General features: G+C 53.1%; 1 protein-coding gene across 1 annotated transcript in view; it reads left to right on the top strand.

Moving 5' to 3' along the window:
• The window catches only part of dnaaf6 (dynein axonemal assembly factor 6), a 306696-nt gene that overhangs the window by 242803 nt on the left and 45653 nt on the right, over positions 1 to 18240 (top strand). The window contains exon 4 of the mRNA XM_072504956.1: positions 16478 to 16583. Coding sequence (XP_072361057.1) covers positions 16478 to 16583 — 106 coding nt within the window. The remainder of the gene's footprint in view (positions 1 to 16477; positions 16584 to 18240) is intronic.

The following is an 18240-nucleotide window of genomic DNA, read 5'->3' as shown; positions in this document are numbered from 1 at the left end:
ATAGCACCCTCACACCAGCTCCATACCACCCTCACACCACCCGCATACCACCCCATACCACCCTCACACCACCCCCAAAGCACCGTCACACCACCCTCAAACCAGCCCCATACCACCCGCACACCGCACCTATACCACCCTCACACCACCCCCATACCACTCTCACATCACACCCATACCACCCTCACTCCACTCCCATACCACCCTCACACCAGCCCCATACCACCCTCTCACCACCCCAATATCACCCTCACACCACCCCATACCACACTGATATCACACCCATACCACCCTCACACCACCCCATACCCCAATACCGCCCTCACACCAGCCCCATACCACCCTCACGCCACCCCAATATCACCCTCATACCACCCCCATACCACCCTCACACCAGCCCCATACCACCCTCACACCACCCCCATACCATCCTCACAACACCCTCACACCACCCCCATACCACCTTCACACCAGCCCCAAAGCACCCTCACACCAGCCCCATACCACCCTCACACCACCCTCACACCTCCCTCATACCACCCCATACTACCCTCACATCACCACCAACGCACCCTCACACCACCCTCAAACCAGCCCCATACCACCCTCACACCACCCTCATACCACCCTGACACCACCCCAATACCACCCTCACACCAGCCCCAAACCACCCTCACGCCGCACCCATACCACCCTCATACCACCCTCACTTCACCCCAGACCACCCTCACACCACACTCACACCACTCCATACCACCCTCACACCACCCCCATTGCACCCTCACACCAGCCCCAGACCATCCTCACACCACCCTCACACCACCCTCACATCACACCCATACCACCCTCACTCCACCCCCATACCACCCTCACACCAGCCCCATACCACCCTCACACCACCTCAATATCACCCTCACACCACCCCCATACCACACTCACAGCACACCCATACCACCCTCTCACCACCCTCTCACCACCACATACCCCCATACCACCCTCACACCAGCCCCATACCACCCTCAAACCACCCCAATATCACCCTCACACCACCCCCATACCTCCCTCACACCAGCCCCATACCACCCTCACACCACACAATACCACCCTCACACCACCCCCATGCCACCCTCACACCACCCTCACACCAGCCCCGTACCACCCTCACACCACCCTCACACCACCCTCATACCACCCCATACCACCCTCACATCACCAACGCACCCTCACACCACCCTCATACCAGCCCCATACCTCCCTCACACCACCCTCATACCACCCTCACACCACACCAATACCACCCTCACACCAGCCCCATACCACCCTCACACCGCACCCATACCACCCTCAAAGTACCCTCACTCCACCCCATATCACCCTCACACCACCCTCACACCAGCCCCATACCACCCGCACACCGCACCATACCACCCTCACATCACGCCCATACCATCCTCACATCACACCCATACCACCCTCACTCCACCCCCATACCACCCTCACAACACCCTCACACCACCCCATACCACCCTTACACCAGCCCCATACCACCCTCACACCACACCAATATCACCCTCACACCACACCAATACCACACTCACATCACACCCATACCACCCTCACACCACCCCCATGCCACCCTCACACCACACTCACACCACCCTCACACCACCCCGATACCACCCTCACACCAGCCCCATGCCACCCTCACACCACCCCCATACCACCCTCACAACACCCTCACACCACCCCCATACCACCCTCACACCACCCCCATACTACCCTCACACCACCGTCACACCAGCCCCAGACCACCCTCACACCACCCTCATACCACCCTCACACCAGCCCCGTACCACCCTCACACCTCCCTCACACCACCCCCATAGCACCATCACATCACACCCACACCACCCTCACTCCACCCCATACCACCCTCACAACACCCTCACACCACCCCATACCACCCTCACACCAGCCCCATACCACCCTCACATCACACCCATACCACCCTCACACCACCCCCATACCACCCTCACACCACACTCACACCACCCTCACACCACCCCATACCACCCCCATACCATCCTCACAACACCCTCACACCACCCACATACCACCCTCACACCAGCCCCATACCACCCTCACACCACCCCAATACCACCCTCAAAACACCCCCGTACCACCCTCACACCACCCCCATACCACCCTCACACACCCCCATAAAACCCTCACACCACCCTCACACCAGCCCCGTACCACCCTCACACCACACTCACACCACCCACACACCACCCTCACACCACCCCATACCACCCTCACACCACCCCCATAGCACCCTCACACCAGCTCCATACCTCCCTCACACCACCCGCATACCACCCCATACCACCCTCACACCACCCCCAAAGCACCGTCACACCACCCTCAAACCAGCCCCATACCACCCGCACACCGCACCCATACCACCCTCACACCACCCCCATACCACTCTCACATCACACCCATACCACCCTCACTCCACTCCCATACCACCCTCACACCAGCCCCATACCACCCTCTCACCACCCCAATATCACCCTCACACCACCCCATACCACACTGATATCACACCCATACCACCCTCACACCACCCCATACCCCAATACCGCCCTCACACCAGCCCCATACCACCCTCACGCCACCCCAATATCACCTTCACACCACCCCCATACCACCTTCACACCAGCCCCAAAGCACCCTCACACCACCCCCATACCATCCTCACAACACCCTCACACCTCCCTCATACCACCCCATACTACCCTCACATCACCACCAACGCACCCTCACACCACCCTCAAACCAGCCCCATACCACCCTCACACCACCCTCATACCACCCTGACACCACCCCAATACCACCCTCACACCAGCCCCAAACCACCCTCACGCCGCACCCATACCACCCTCATACCACCCTCACTTCACCCCAGACCACCCTCACACCACACTCACACCACTCCATACCACCCTCACACCACCCCCATTGCACCCTCACACCAGCCCCAGACCATCCTCACACCACCCTCACACCACCCTCACATCACACCCATACCACCCTCACTCCACCCCCATACCACCCTCACACCACCCCCATACCACACTCACAGCACACCCATACCACCCTCTCACCACCCTCTCACCACCACATACCCCCATACCACCCTCACACCAGCCCCATACCACCCTCAAACCACCCCAATATCACCCTCACACCACCCCATACCTCCCTCACACCAGCCCCATACCACCCTCACACCACACAATACCACCCTCACACCACCCCCATGCCACCCTCACACCACCCTCACACCAGCCCCGTACCACCCTCACACCACCCTCACACCACCCTCATACCACCCCATACCACCCTCACATCACCAACGCACCCTCACACCACCCTCATACCAGCCCCATACCTCCCTCACACCACCCTCATACCACCCTCACTCCACACCAATACCACCCTCACACCAGCCCCATACCACCCTCACACCGCACCCATACCACCCTCAAAGTACCCTCACTCCACCCCATATCACCCTCACACCACCCTCACACCAGCCCCATACCACCCGCACACCGCACCATACCACCCTCACATCACCCCCATACCATCCTCACATCACACCCATACCACCCTCACTCCACCCCCATACCACCCTCACAACACCCTCACACCACCCCATACCACCCTTACACCAGTCCCATACCACCCTCACACCACACCAATATCACCCTCACACCACACCAATACCACACTCACATCACACCCATACCACCCTCACACCACCCCCATACCACCCTCACACCACACTCACACCACCCTCACACCACCCCGATACCACCCTCACACCAGCCCCATGCCACCCTCACACCACCCCCATACCACCCTCACAACACCCTCACACCACCCCCATACCACCCTCACACCACCCCCATACTACCCTCACACCACCGTCACACCAGCCCCAGACCACCCTCACACCACCCTCATACCACCCTCACACCAGCCCCGTTCCACCCTCACACCACCCTATACCTCCCTCACACCACCCCCATAGCACCATCACATCACACCCACACCACCCTCACTCCACCCCATACCACCCTCACAACACCCTCACACCACCCCATACCACCCTCACACCAGCCCCATACCACCCTCACATCACACCCATACCACCCTCACACCACCCCCATACCACCCTCACACCACACTCACACCACCCTCACACCACCCCATACCACCCCCATACCAACCTCACACCAGCCCCATACCACCCTCACACCACCCCCATACCACCCTCACAACACCCTCACACCACCCCCACACCACCCCCACACCACCCTCACACCAGCCCCTTACCACCCTCGCACCACCCTCATACCACCCTCACACCAGCCCCATACCACCCTCACACCACCCTCACACCACCCCATACCACCCTCACACCACCCCCATAGCACCCTCACCCCAGCCCCATACCACCCTCACACCACCCTCATACCACCCCATACCACCCTCACACCACCCCAAAGCACCCTCACACCACCCTCACACCAGCGCCATACCACCCTCACACCACCCCATACCACCCTCACACCACCCCCACACCACCTCCATACCACCCTCACACCACCCTCACACCACCCCATGCCACCTTCATACCACCCCCATACCACCCTCACACCACCCCATACCACCCTCACACCACCTCCATACCACCCTCACACCACCCCATACCACCCTCACTCCAGCCCCATACTACCCTCACACCACCCCAAACCACCCTCACACCACCCCCATACCACCCTCACATCACCCTCACACCAACCTCACACCAGCCCCTTTCCACTCCCACACCACCCTCACACCACCCTCACACCACCCCATACCATCTTCATACCACCCCCATACCACCCTCACACCACCCCCAGACCACCCTCACACCACCTCCATACCACCCTCACAACACACTCACACCACCCCATACCACCCTCACTCATGCCCCATACTACGCTCACACCACCCCAATACCACCCTCACTCCCCCCCATACCACCCTCACATCACCCTCACACCAACCTCACACCAGCCCCATTCCACCCCCATACCACCCTCACACCAGCCCCATACCACTCTCACACCACCCCAATATCACCCTCACACCACCCACATACCACACTCACATCACACACATACCACCCACACACCACCCTCACACCACCCTCACACCACCCTCACACCACCCCAATATCACCCTCACACCACCCCCATAACACCCTCACACCAGCCCCATACCACCCTCACACCACCCTCACACCACCCCATACCACCCTCACACCAGCCCCGTACCACCCTCACACCACCCCAATATCACCCTCACACCACCCCCATACCACCCTCACACCAGCCCCATACCACCCTCACACCACCCCCATACCACCCTCACAACACCCTCACACCACCCCATACCACCCTCACACCAGCCCCATACCACCCTCACATCACCACCAACGCACCCTCACACCACCCCAATATCACCCTCACACCACCCCCATCCCATCCTCACAACACCCTCACACCACCCCCATACCACCCTCACACCAGCCCCATACCACCCTCACACCACCCCAATACCACCCTCAAAACACCCCCGTACCACCCTCACACCACCCCCATACCACCCTCACACACCCCCATAAAACCCTCACACCACCCTCACACCAGCCCCGTACCACCCTCACACCACACTCACACCACCCACACACCACCCTCACACCACCCCATACCACCCTCACACCACCCCCATAGCACCCTCACACCAGCTCCATACCTCCCTCACACCACCCGCATACCACCCCATACCACCCTCACACCACCCCCAAAGCACCGTCACACCACCCTCAAACCAGCCCCATACCACCCGCACACCGCACCCATACCACCCTCACACCACCCCCATACCACTCTCACACATCACACCCATACCACCCTCACTCCACTCCCATACCACCCTCACACCAGCCCCATACCACCCTCTCACCACCCCAATATCACCCTCACACCACCCAATACCACACTGATATCACACCCATACCACCCTCACACCACCCCATACCCCAATACCGCCCTCACACCAGCCCCATACCACCCTCACGCCACCCCAATATCACCCTCACACCACCCCCATACCACCTTCACACCAGCCCCAAAGCACCCTCACACCACCTCCATACCATCTCACAACACCCTCACACCTCCCTCATACCACCCCATTCTACCCTCAGATCACCACCAACGCACCCTCACACCACCCTCAAACCAGCCCCATACCACCCTCACACCACCCTCATACCACCCTGACACCACCCCAATACCACCCTCACACCAGCCCCAAACCACCCTCACGCCGCACCCATACCACCCTCATACCACCCTCACTTCACCCCAGACCACCCTCACACCACACTCACACCACTCCATACCACCCTCACACCACCCCCATTGCACCCTCACACCAGCCCCAGACCATCCTCACACCACCCTCACACCACCCTCACATCACACCCATACCACCCTCACTCCACCCCCATACCACCCTCACACCACCCCCATACCACACTCACAGCACACCCATACCACCCTCTCACCACCCTCTCACCACCACATACCCCCATACCACCCTCACACCAGCCCCATACCACCCTCAAACCACCCCAATATCACCCTCACACCACCCCATACCTCCCTCACACCAGCCCCATACCACCCTCACACCACACAATACCACACTCACACCACCCCCATGCCACCCTCACACCACCCTCACACCAGCCCCGTACCACCCTCACACCACCCTCACACCACCCTCATACCACCCCATACCACCCTCACATCACCAACGCACCCTCACACCACCCTCATACCAGCCCCATACCTCCCTCACACCACCCTCATACCACCCTCACACCACACCAATACCACCCTCACACCAGCCCCATACCACCCTCACACTGCACCCATACCACCCTCAAAGTACCCTCACTCCACCCCATATCACCCTCACACCACCCTCACACCAGCCCCATACCACCCGCACACCGCACCATACCACCCTCACATCACGCCCATACCATCCTCACATCACACCCATACCACCCTCACTCCACCCCCATACCACCCTCACAACACCCTCACACCACCCCATACCACCCTTACACCAGCCCCATACCACCCTCACACCACACCAATATCACCCTCACACCACACCAATACCACACTCACATCACACCCATACCACCCTCACACCACCCCCATACCACCCTCACACCACACTCACACCACCCTCACACCACCCCGATACCACCCTCACACCAGCCCCATGCCACCCTCACACCACCCCCATACCACCCTCACAACACCCTCACACCACCCCCGTACCACCCTCACACCACCCTATACCTCCCTCACACCACCCCCATAGCACCATCACATCACACCCACACCACCCTCACTCCACCCCATACCACCCTCACAACACCCTCACACCACCCCATACCACCCTCACACCAGCCCCATACCACCCTCACATCACACCCATACCACCCTCACACCACCCCCATACCACCCTCACACCACACTCACACCATCCTCACACCACCCCATACCACCCCCATACCAACCTCACACCAGCCCCATACCACCCTCACACCACCCCCATACCACCCTCACAACACCCTCACACCACCCCCACACCACCCCCACATCACCCTCACACCAGCCCCATACCACCCTCGCACCACCCTCATACCACCCTCACACCAGCCCCATACCACCCTCACACCACCCTCACACCACTCCATACCACCCTCACACCACCCCCATAGCACCCTCACCCCAGCCCCATACCACCCTCACACCACCCTCATACCACCCCATACCACCCTCACACCACCCCAAAGCACCCTCACACCACCCTCACACCAGCGCCATACCACCCTCACACCACCCCATACCACCCTCACACCACCCCCACACCACCTCCATACCACCCTCACACCACCCTCACACCACCCCATGCCACCTTCATACCACCCCCATACCAACCTCACACCAGCCCCATACCACCCTCACACCACCCCCATACCACCCTCACAACACCCTCACACCACCCCCATACCACCCTCACACCACCCCATACCACCCTCACTCCAGCCCCATACTACCCTCACACCACCCCCATACCACCCTCACATCACCCTCACACCAACCTCACACCAGCCCCTTTCCACCCCCACACCACCCTCACACCACCCTCACACCACCCCATACCACCTTCATACCACCCCCATACCACCCTCACACCACCCCCATACCACCCTCACACCACCTCCATACCACCCTCACACCACCCCATAGGATGGTCCAATCGATTGTGGAGATGTAGTCGCAGAGCCAGGGACTACATGAGAGGTTGTCGTCGAGCATCAGCACCTTCAGGTGCAATTGGAGGAATCCAACCGCGGGCAGGAGCAGGAGGTGGTGCCGATCATGTGTGCCACCCAGGCCAACACCACATGGATGGCGTCTGCTGTGGAGGCACTGGGGGGCAACGGTTTTGGATATGGATCAGCATATCCAAGATCTGGGGCACTCTGTGCAGGCGCTGGCCGAGGCCCAGGCAGCCATGTGCCAGGGTCACCTGGATATTGCAATGGCACTCCTAAGCATGGTCCAGTCACAGCGCGCCATGGCTGAGACCTCCAGCGCATACAGCCGCAGTGCATCCCCTAGGGTTGCAGCGACTTGGAGGAAGACCACCATTGTTGGCTGTACTCCAGTATCCATTGTCTGCAACGGGTGGAAGGCTAACATGTTAGCATGGTGCATATACCCATGCCCAACCAGGTCCACCGGGCTACTTGGTGGTACTGCATGTACCCTGCCATGGGTACCGTTGGCTGGCGCTGCCGTTGCTAGCGGTACGCTGTGCAGTCCCCGTCTGCCGACTCGCTGTAGGGGCGGCTGTGGCCATTGCCCTTGGGTGAGCCTTGTGATGCTCCGGCGCCGGGTGGCAGCCGGTTGGGGGCGGGTGGTGGTGGTATGGCGGGGGGTGCGGTGCTGTGGTGCGGGCGTGGTGGTGCCATGCGGCCGGTGTCACTCTGCAGAACTAGTGATCAAGGTGGGTGGTCAGTGGGGTGTGCAACAAGATGCCTTGCAGGCCATGGCAATGGAGGTCCGTGCTGGGAATCCGCCCCAGTCTATGTGGGGGCACTCTAGCACGTCCGCCTCTCCCATCGCCCCTCTCGCCCCGCCCGATCCGGCCCGCCAGCCCACGATCATGCCTCAGTATGTCCTACCTACTCTCCCTCATCAGCCATGGCGCCTGTTTCCCGATTTTTAAAAGCATAAGTGATACTCACCTTCGGTAATTCACACCAGTGGAGGCGGAGAATCGTGAACACCCAAGAGAATATCGGGTCAGGTCCGCTAATGATATGTGAATGGCGTTTACTGTACATTGGGAGTGGAATGCATTAACACTGCTGTCGAGGTACCGGAGAATTGCAATTTGTGTGAACCCGATGCCCGCCACGATTTCAGTGTCAAAACTGATTCACCGCCCAATCGCCTTTTCCGATTTCGGTGCCGGCCAACGGAGAATCCCGTCCCTTGTCTTTTGCACTGATGTACTCGCCTCCTCCGCTGTTGAGGATGCGGATATTTGTGGAACCTCATCCTGCAATGGCTGGGTGTGGCAGAACTGCAGAGCTTAGATATGACCCATTGGTTGTGGGATAATTTAGCACTGTCTATAACGAGTCCATATTCACAGAGTCATACTTCACAGACAATGTCTGGCAGTCTGACTAGTCTTTTGGATAGCTTTCCCAATTTTGATACAAGCCTCAGATGTTAGCAAGGAGAACATTGCAGGGATGACAGGATTGGTTTTGCCATTCTTGTTTCTCGTGCCTTGATCAATGCCATGTGATCCATCTGGTTTCATTCCTTTTTGACTTTTCAGTGGTTTGATACAACTGAGTGGCTTGGAGTAACATGTAGGACAGGCCAGGTAAGAACACCAGATTTCCTTCTCTCAAGGGTATTAGCGGACCTGATGGGTTGTTACAACAATCAATTCATGGTCTCCATTACTGAGAGTACCTTTTAAATCCTGATTTAATTAACTGAATCCTAACCACCAGCTGCCATGGTGGGATTTGAACCCATGTCCCCAGCGTATTAGCCTCAGCTTTTAGCCCTTGTTGCATCTAAGATGGAGGGGCATAAATATTCTGGCCACAAGGTTTGCTAATGTCACAGGGAAGGGTTCAAACTGGTGGCGGAGGGTGGTAATCAGAGCAATAGGTCAGAAAGTGTAATAACTGAGGAGAAAACTAGAGAATAGGGCCAGTAAGACTTTGAGGAAGAGCAGGCAGGGAGATGTTACAAAACACTGGTGGTCTGAGTTGCATTTGTTTCAATGCAAGAAGTATAACAGGTAAGGCAGATGAACTTAAAGCTTGGATTAGTGGAACTATGATATTGTAATTGTAGAGACTTGATTGAGGGAGAGACAGGATTGGCAGCTAAACATTCCTGGATCTAGATGTTTCAGACATAGAACATAGAACATAGAAAATACAGCACAGAACAGGCCCTTCGGCCCACGATGTTGTGCCGAACCTTTGTCCTAGATTAATCATAGATTATCATTGAATTTCCAGTGCAGAAGGAGGCCATTCGGCCCCCCGAGTCCGCACCGGCTCCCGGAAAGAGCACCCCACCCAAACCCAACACCTCCACCCAACACCAAGGGCAATTTTGGACACTGAGGGCAATTTATCATGGCCAATCCACCTACCCTGCACATCTTTGGACTGTGGGAGGAAACCGGAGCACCCGGAGGAAACCCACGCAGACACGGGGAGGACGTGCAGACTCCACACAGACAGTGACCCAAGCCGGAATCGAACCTGGGACCCTGGAGCTGTGAAGCAATTGTGCTATCCACAATGCTACCGTGCTGCCCTTAAGAACAGATAAATCTACACTATATCATTTTAACGTAATCCATGTACCTATCCAATAGCTGCTTGAAGGTCCCTAATGTTTCCGATTCAACTACTTCCACAGACAGTGCATTCCATGCCCCCACTACTCTCTGGGTAAAGAACCTACCTCTGATATCCCTCCGATATCTTCCACCTTTCACCTTAAATTTATGTCCCCTTGTAATGGTTTGTTCCACCCGGGGAAAAAGTCTCTGACTGTCTACTCTATCTATTCCCTGATCATCTTATAAACCTCTATCAAGTCGCCACTCATCCTTCTCCGGTCTAATGAGAAAAGGCCGAGCACCCTCAACCTTTCCTCGTAAGACCTACTCTCCATTCCAGCTAACATCCTGGTAAATCTTCTTTGCACCTTTTCCAAAGCTTCCACATCCTTCCTAAAATGAGGTGACCAGAACTGTACACAGTACTCCAAATGTGGCCTTACCAAAGTTTTGTACAGCTGCATCATCACCTCACGGCTCTTAAATTCAATCCCTCTGTTAATGAACGCGAGCACACCATAGGCCTTCTTCACAGCTCTATCCACTTGAGTGGCAACTTTCAAAGATGTATGAACATAGACCCCAAGATCTCTCTGCTCCTCCACATTGCCAAGAACTCTACCGTTAACCCTGTATTCCGCATTCATATTTGTCCTTCCAAAATGGACAACCTCACACTTTTCAGGGTTAAACTCCATCTGCCACTTCTCAGCCCAGCTCTGCATCCTATCTATGTCTCTTTGCAGCCGACAACAGCCCTCCTTACTATCCACAACTCCACCAATCTTCATATCGTCGACCCACCCTTCAACTCCCTCATCCAAGTCATTAATGAAAATCACAAACAGCAGAGGACCCAGAACTGATCCCTGCGGTACGCCACTGGTAACTGGGATCCAGGCTAAATATTTGCCATCCACCACCACTCTCTGACTTCTATCGGTTAGCCAGTTCGTTATCCAACTGGCCAAATTTCCCACTATCCCATGCCTCCTTACTTTCTGCATAAGCCTACCATGGGGAACCTGATCAAATGCCTTACTAAAATCCATGTACACTACATCCACTGCTTTACCTTCATCCACATGCTTGGTCACCTCCTCAAAGAATTCAATAAGATTTGTAAGGCAAGACCTACCCCTCACAAATCCGTGCTGACTATCCCTAATCAAGCAGTGAATTTCCAGATGCTCAGAAATCCTATCCTTCAGTACCCTTTCCATTACTTTGCCTACCACCGAAGTAAGACTAACTGGCCTGTAATTCCCAGGGTTATCCCTAGTCCCTTTTTTGAACAGGGGCACGACATTCGCCACTCTCCAATCCCCTGGTACCACCCCTGTTGACAGTGAGGACGAAAAGATCATTGCCAACGGTTCTGCAATTTCATCTCTTGCTTCCCATAGAATCCTTGGATATATCCCGTCAGGCCCGGGGGACTTGTCTATCCTCAAGTTTTTCAAAATGCCCAACACATCTTCCTTCCTAACAAGTATTTCCTCGAGCTTACCAGTCTGTTTCACACTGTCCTCTTCAACAATATGGCCCCTCTCATTCGTAAATACTGAAGAAAAGTACTCGTTCAAGGCCTCTCCTATCTCTTCAGACTCAATACACAATGTCCCGCTACTGTCCTTGATCGGACCTACCCTCGCTCTAGTCATTCTCATTTTTCTCACATATGTGTAAAAGGCCTTGGGGTTTTCCTTGATCCTACCCGCCAAAGATTGTTCATGCCCTCTCTTAGCTCTCCTAATCCCTTTCTTCAGTTCCCTCCTGGCTATCTTGTATCCCTGCAATGCCCTGTCTGAACTTTGTTTCCTCAGCCTTACATAAGTCTCCTTTTTCCTCTGAACAAGACATTCAACCTCTCTTGTCAACCATGGTTCCCTCACTCGACCATCTCTTCCCTGCCTGACAGGGACATACATATCAAGGACACGTAGTACCTGTTCCTTGAACAAGTTCCACATTTCACTTGTGTCCTTCCCTGACAGCCTATGTTCCCAACTTATGCACTTCAATTCTTGTCTGACAACATCGTATTTACTCTTCCCCCAATTGTAACCCTTGCCCTGTTGCACGCACCTATCCCTCTCCATTACTAAAGTGAAAGTCACAGAATTGTGGTCACTATCTCCAAAATGCTCCCCCACTAACAAATCTATCACTTGCCCTGGTTCATTACCAAGTACTAAATCCAATATTGCCCCTCCTCTGGTCGGACAATCTACATACTGTGTTAGAAAAGCTTCCTGGACACACTGCACAAACACCACCCCATCCAAACTATTTGATCTAAAGAGTTTCCACTCAATATTTGGGAAGTTAAAGTCACCCATGACTACTACCCTGTGACTTCTGCACCTTTCCAAAATCTGTTTCCCAATCTGTTCCTCCACATCTCTGCTACTATTGGGGGGCCTATAGAAAACTCCTAACAAGGTGACTGCTCCTTTCCTATTTCTGACTCCAACCCATACTACCTCATTTGGGTGATACTCCTCGAACTGCCTTTCTGCAGCTGTTATACTATCTCTAATTAATAATTCCACGCCCCCACCTCTTTCACCACCCTCCCTAATCTTATTGAAACATCTATAACCAGGGACCTCCAACAACCATTTCTGCCCCTCTTCTATCCAAGTTTCCGTGATGGCCACCACATCGTAGTCCCAAGTACCGATCCATGCCTTAAGTTCACCCACCTTATTCCTGATGCTTCTTGCGTTGAAGTATACACACTTCAACCCATCTCCGTGCCTGCAAGTACTCTCCTTTGTCAGTGTTCCCTTCCCCACTGCCTCACTACACGCTTTGGCGTCCTGAATATCGGCTACCTTAGTTGCTGGACTACAAATCTGGTTCCCATTCCCCTGCCAAATTAGTTTAACGGGATAGAGGGGGATGTAAAAGGGGTGGGGGAGTTGCACTACTGGTTAAGGAGAATATCACAGCTGTACTGCGAGAGGACATCTCAGAGGGTTCATGCAGCGAGGCAATATATCTAGAGCTCAGGAACAGGAAGGGTGCAGTCACAATGTTGAGGGTTTACTACAGGCCCCCCATCAGCCAGAACCAGATAGAGGAGCAGATATGTAGGCAGATTTTGGAAAGGTGTAAAAGCAACTGGGTTGTTGTGGTGGGTGATTTTAACTTCCCCTACATTGACTTGGATTCACTTAGTGCTAGGGGCTTGGATGGAGCAGAGATTGTAAGGAGAGCTTCTTGAAACAATATGTAGATAGTCCAACTACGGAAGGGGCCGTACTGGACCTGGTATTCGGGAATGAGCCTGGGCAAGTGGTCGAAGTTTCAGTAGGGGGCTCATTTCGAGAACAGTGACCGTAATTCAGTAAGTTTTAAGGTATTGGTGGATAAAGATAAAAGTCCTCGGGTGAAGGTGCTAGATTTGAGTAAAGCTGATTGTAACAATAATTGGAAAGAACTGAAGAATCTAGATTGGGGGTGGATGTTTGAGGGTAAATCAACATCTGGCATGTGGGAGGATTTCAGAATGTTAGTTGATAGGAATTGAGGACCAGTATGTTCCTTGAGGAAGAAGGCTAAGTATGGCAAGTTTCGGAAACCTTATGTAATGAGGGACATTGTGAGTCTAGTCCAAACAAAAAAGGAAGCATTCGTAAGGGCTAGAAGGTTGGGAACAGACAAAGCCTGTGAGGAATATAAGGAAAGTACAAAAGAACTTAAGCAAGGAGTCAGGAGAAATAAATGCAGTCACAAAAAGTCATTGGCAAACAGAATTAAGGGAAATCCCAAGGCTTTTTACATGTATATAAAGAGCAAGAGGGTAGCCAGGGAAAGGGTTTGCCCACTCAAGAACAGGGGAGAGAATCTATGCGTGGAACCAGAAGAAATGGGTGAGGTACTGAATAAGTACTTTGAATCAATATTCACCAAAGAGAAGGACTTGGTGTTGAACATCTTGAAAACATTAAGGTAGATAAATCCCAGGGTCTGGTGGGATCTACCCCAGAATACTGAGAGAGGCAAGGGAGAAATTTGCAGGGGCCTTGACAGAAATATTTTTATCCTCACTGGCTATAGGTGAGGTCCCAGAGGACTGCAGAATAGATCATGTTGTTCCTTTGTTAAAAAGGGTAGCAAGGTTAATCCAGGAAATTACAGGTCAGTAAGCCTGACGTCAGTAATAGGGAAATTATTGGAGAGAATTCTTCGAGACAGCATTTACTCCCAGTTGGAAGTAAATGGACGTAGAAGCAGCATGGTTTTCTGAAGAGGAGGTTGTGTCTCACTAACTTGATCGAGATTTTCGAGGAAGTGACAAAAATGATTGATGAAAGTAGGGCAGCGTATGTTGTCTACATGGACATCAGTAAGGCCTTTGACAAGGTCCATGGTACAAAAGGTGAAGTCACACGGGATCAGAGGTGAGCTGGCAAGTTGGATACAGAACTGGTAAGGTCATAGAAGACAGAGGGCAGTAGTGGAAGGGTTCTTTTCTGAATGGAGGGCTGTGACTAGTAGTGTTCCACAGGGATCAGTGCTGGGACCTTTGCTGTCCGTGGTGTAGATAAATGATTGGAGGAAAATGTAACGGGTCTGATTTGTACGTTTGCGGACGACACAAAGGTTGGTGGACTATTACCACTACTTAGCTCAACTTGCAGCTCAGTCAGTTAAGTTACTGAAAGAGAGCTGGGATCTATGAGCATATTAACCTCTCAGGCCAAAATTAGAAACAAGCATTTCTGGCCTCCTTGTGAAATGAAGCATTGCAAACCTGGGTTTACTCATGTGGAATGTTCGCAGAAATGCAGCATGGAGTCTGACAGGATTGGAACAATATTGATGGGAGCATTCTGCTGCCCTTGGCCTTGCAGGACATGTGCTCCATTCTCCAACAATAATACCCTGTCAACAAACATCTACATTTACATAGTCCATGTAAGCTGTACACCCAGCAGAGCACCTGGGTTGCATAGATCAGAGTGGAGGGAGGGGGTTGGGGGGGGGGGGGGGGGTCCCTAGTCTGTTCTCAATCAATATTTGATCCAAATCAAAGCAGCTGAAAGAGATCCTAAATGAGGGAGGGGCAACCACTGACAAAGTCATCTTACTAGAAAATGCAAGTATAGATATCAAGTGAGGACAGAATGTGCTGCCTGTGTTACATTGCTAACATTCAAGACTGATGGAAGAATAATCATCATTTGGGTAGGAAATGATAGGCTGGTGACCAGGCTCAAAGTCAACAACTTCAGTGGAGTATGTTTAAAAGATGCAGAAGATGACATGCATTGGATTGTAAGACTACCAATTCCAGCTCTTAAAGTGGAGGAAAGAAAAAGATGTAATATCTAATTGACTCCACACTCTTCTGAATCAGATTCGAACCCTGAGAACCCTCCAGACACCAAGCAAATTTGGGCAGAGGAAGATGTGCCAGAGGGGTCAGAGTTTGATGATATCTGGGATCCAAGGCAACAGCCTGAGTAAGTAATTAAGGTGTTAAGCTGTGGATATCTATATACTAAAGTGGATATAATTTGTTTCATATCACACACAATACCCTGTCAGTATTAACACCCGCATTCAAAACATTCCTATCACATTCATTTATCCCAATAACTAATGTTCTTGAAATGGATCATTATTTCCACATCTGTTTCATATCATGAAATCTTTGCTGTTGTGTCTTCTTAAAATAGTCTCACAGATTCCCAACATGCTTTCCTATATTCCCTGCTCTCCTCCTATAGATATGTTATGCCTGATGAGTGTGAGATGAAAGGCTTCGGTAACTTCTCTCTTTTCAGTAATATTCAAGCTTTTTACTACCAAACGACTATTCTTATAGATTTTATGTTATCCTTTCAGTCATTTTGCCAGTATGTAGAAATTTAGGAGAAGGAGTCGAACATTGAGCCAATTGATACTTGAGCAAATTGCACCATTGAACGGGATCATGGCTGATCTGTGACGTCATGCTATTTACTTTGCTTTTGCCCCATATTGCTTTACACCTTTGGGCTTTCAGAAATCTATCATTCTTGGATCTGCTATTAACAATTGAGTCAGCATCAACTTTTATGAGCTCCACACTTCGACCACGGTTTGCACACAGATGTGTTTCCTGGGCACGGATTTTCAGGATGGTGAGCTTTCATAGAACATAGAACATTACAGCGCAGTACAGGCCCTTTGGCCCTCGATGTTGCGCCAACCTGTGAAACTACTCTAAAGCCCATCTACACTATTCCCTTATCGTCCCTATGTCTATCCAATGACCATTTGAATGCCCTTAGTGTTGGCCAGTCCACTACTGTTGCAGGCAGGGCATTCCACGCCCTTACTACACTCTGAGTAAAGAACCTACCTCTGACATCTGTCCTATATCTATCACCCCTCAATTTAAAGCTACATCCCCTTGTGCTAGACATCACCATCTGAGGAAAAAGGCTCTCACTGTCCACCCTATCCAATCCTCTGATCATCTTGTATGCCTCAATTAAGTCACCCCTTAACCTTCTTCTCTCTAACGAAAACAGCCTCAAGTCCCTCAGCCTTTCCTCATAAGATCTTCCCTCCATACCAGGCAACATTCTGGTAAATCTCCTCTGCACCCTTTCCAATGCTTCCACATCCTTCCTATCATGCGGCGACCAGAATTGCATGCAATACTCCAAATGCGGCCGCACCAGAGTTTTGTACAGCTGCAACATGATCTCATGGCTCCGAAACCCAATCCCTCTACCAATAAAAGCTAACACATCGTACGCCTTCTTACCATTAGCCCAGTACTCTGCCTTCCTGTTATTCCTTCCAAAATGAATCACCTCTCACTTTCCTGCATTAAACTCCATTTGCCACCTCTCAGCCCAACGCTGCAGCTTATCTATGTCCCTCTGTAACTCGTCATCCAGAGAGTCTATAAGACTGAGACATAGGAGCCGAATTAGGCCATTCAGTCCATCACGTCTGCTCCACCATTCAATCATGGCTGATATGTTTCACATCCCCATTCTCTTGCCTTCTCCCCATAACCCCTGATCCCCCGATTAATCAAGAACTTAACTTTCTCCGTCAGTGGGGAACGCATCCGCGCTGACACCGACAGGCCCGCTGCCATTTCACGCTCAAATGAGCATT

The sequence above is a fragment of the Scyliorhinus torazame genome, chromosome 5, assembly GCF_047496885.1.
Source record: "Scyliorhinus torazame isolate Kashiwa2021f chromosome 5, sScyTor2.1, whole genome shotgun sequence".
NCBI classification, from domain to species: domain Eukaryota; kingdom Metazoa; phylum Chordata; class Chondrichthyes; order Carcharhiniformes; family Scyliorhinidae; genus Scyliorhinus; species Scyliorhinus torazame.
Note: the sequence above shows the minus strand (reverse complement) of the source record. Positions and strands in the feature narration are given on the sequence as shown.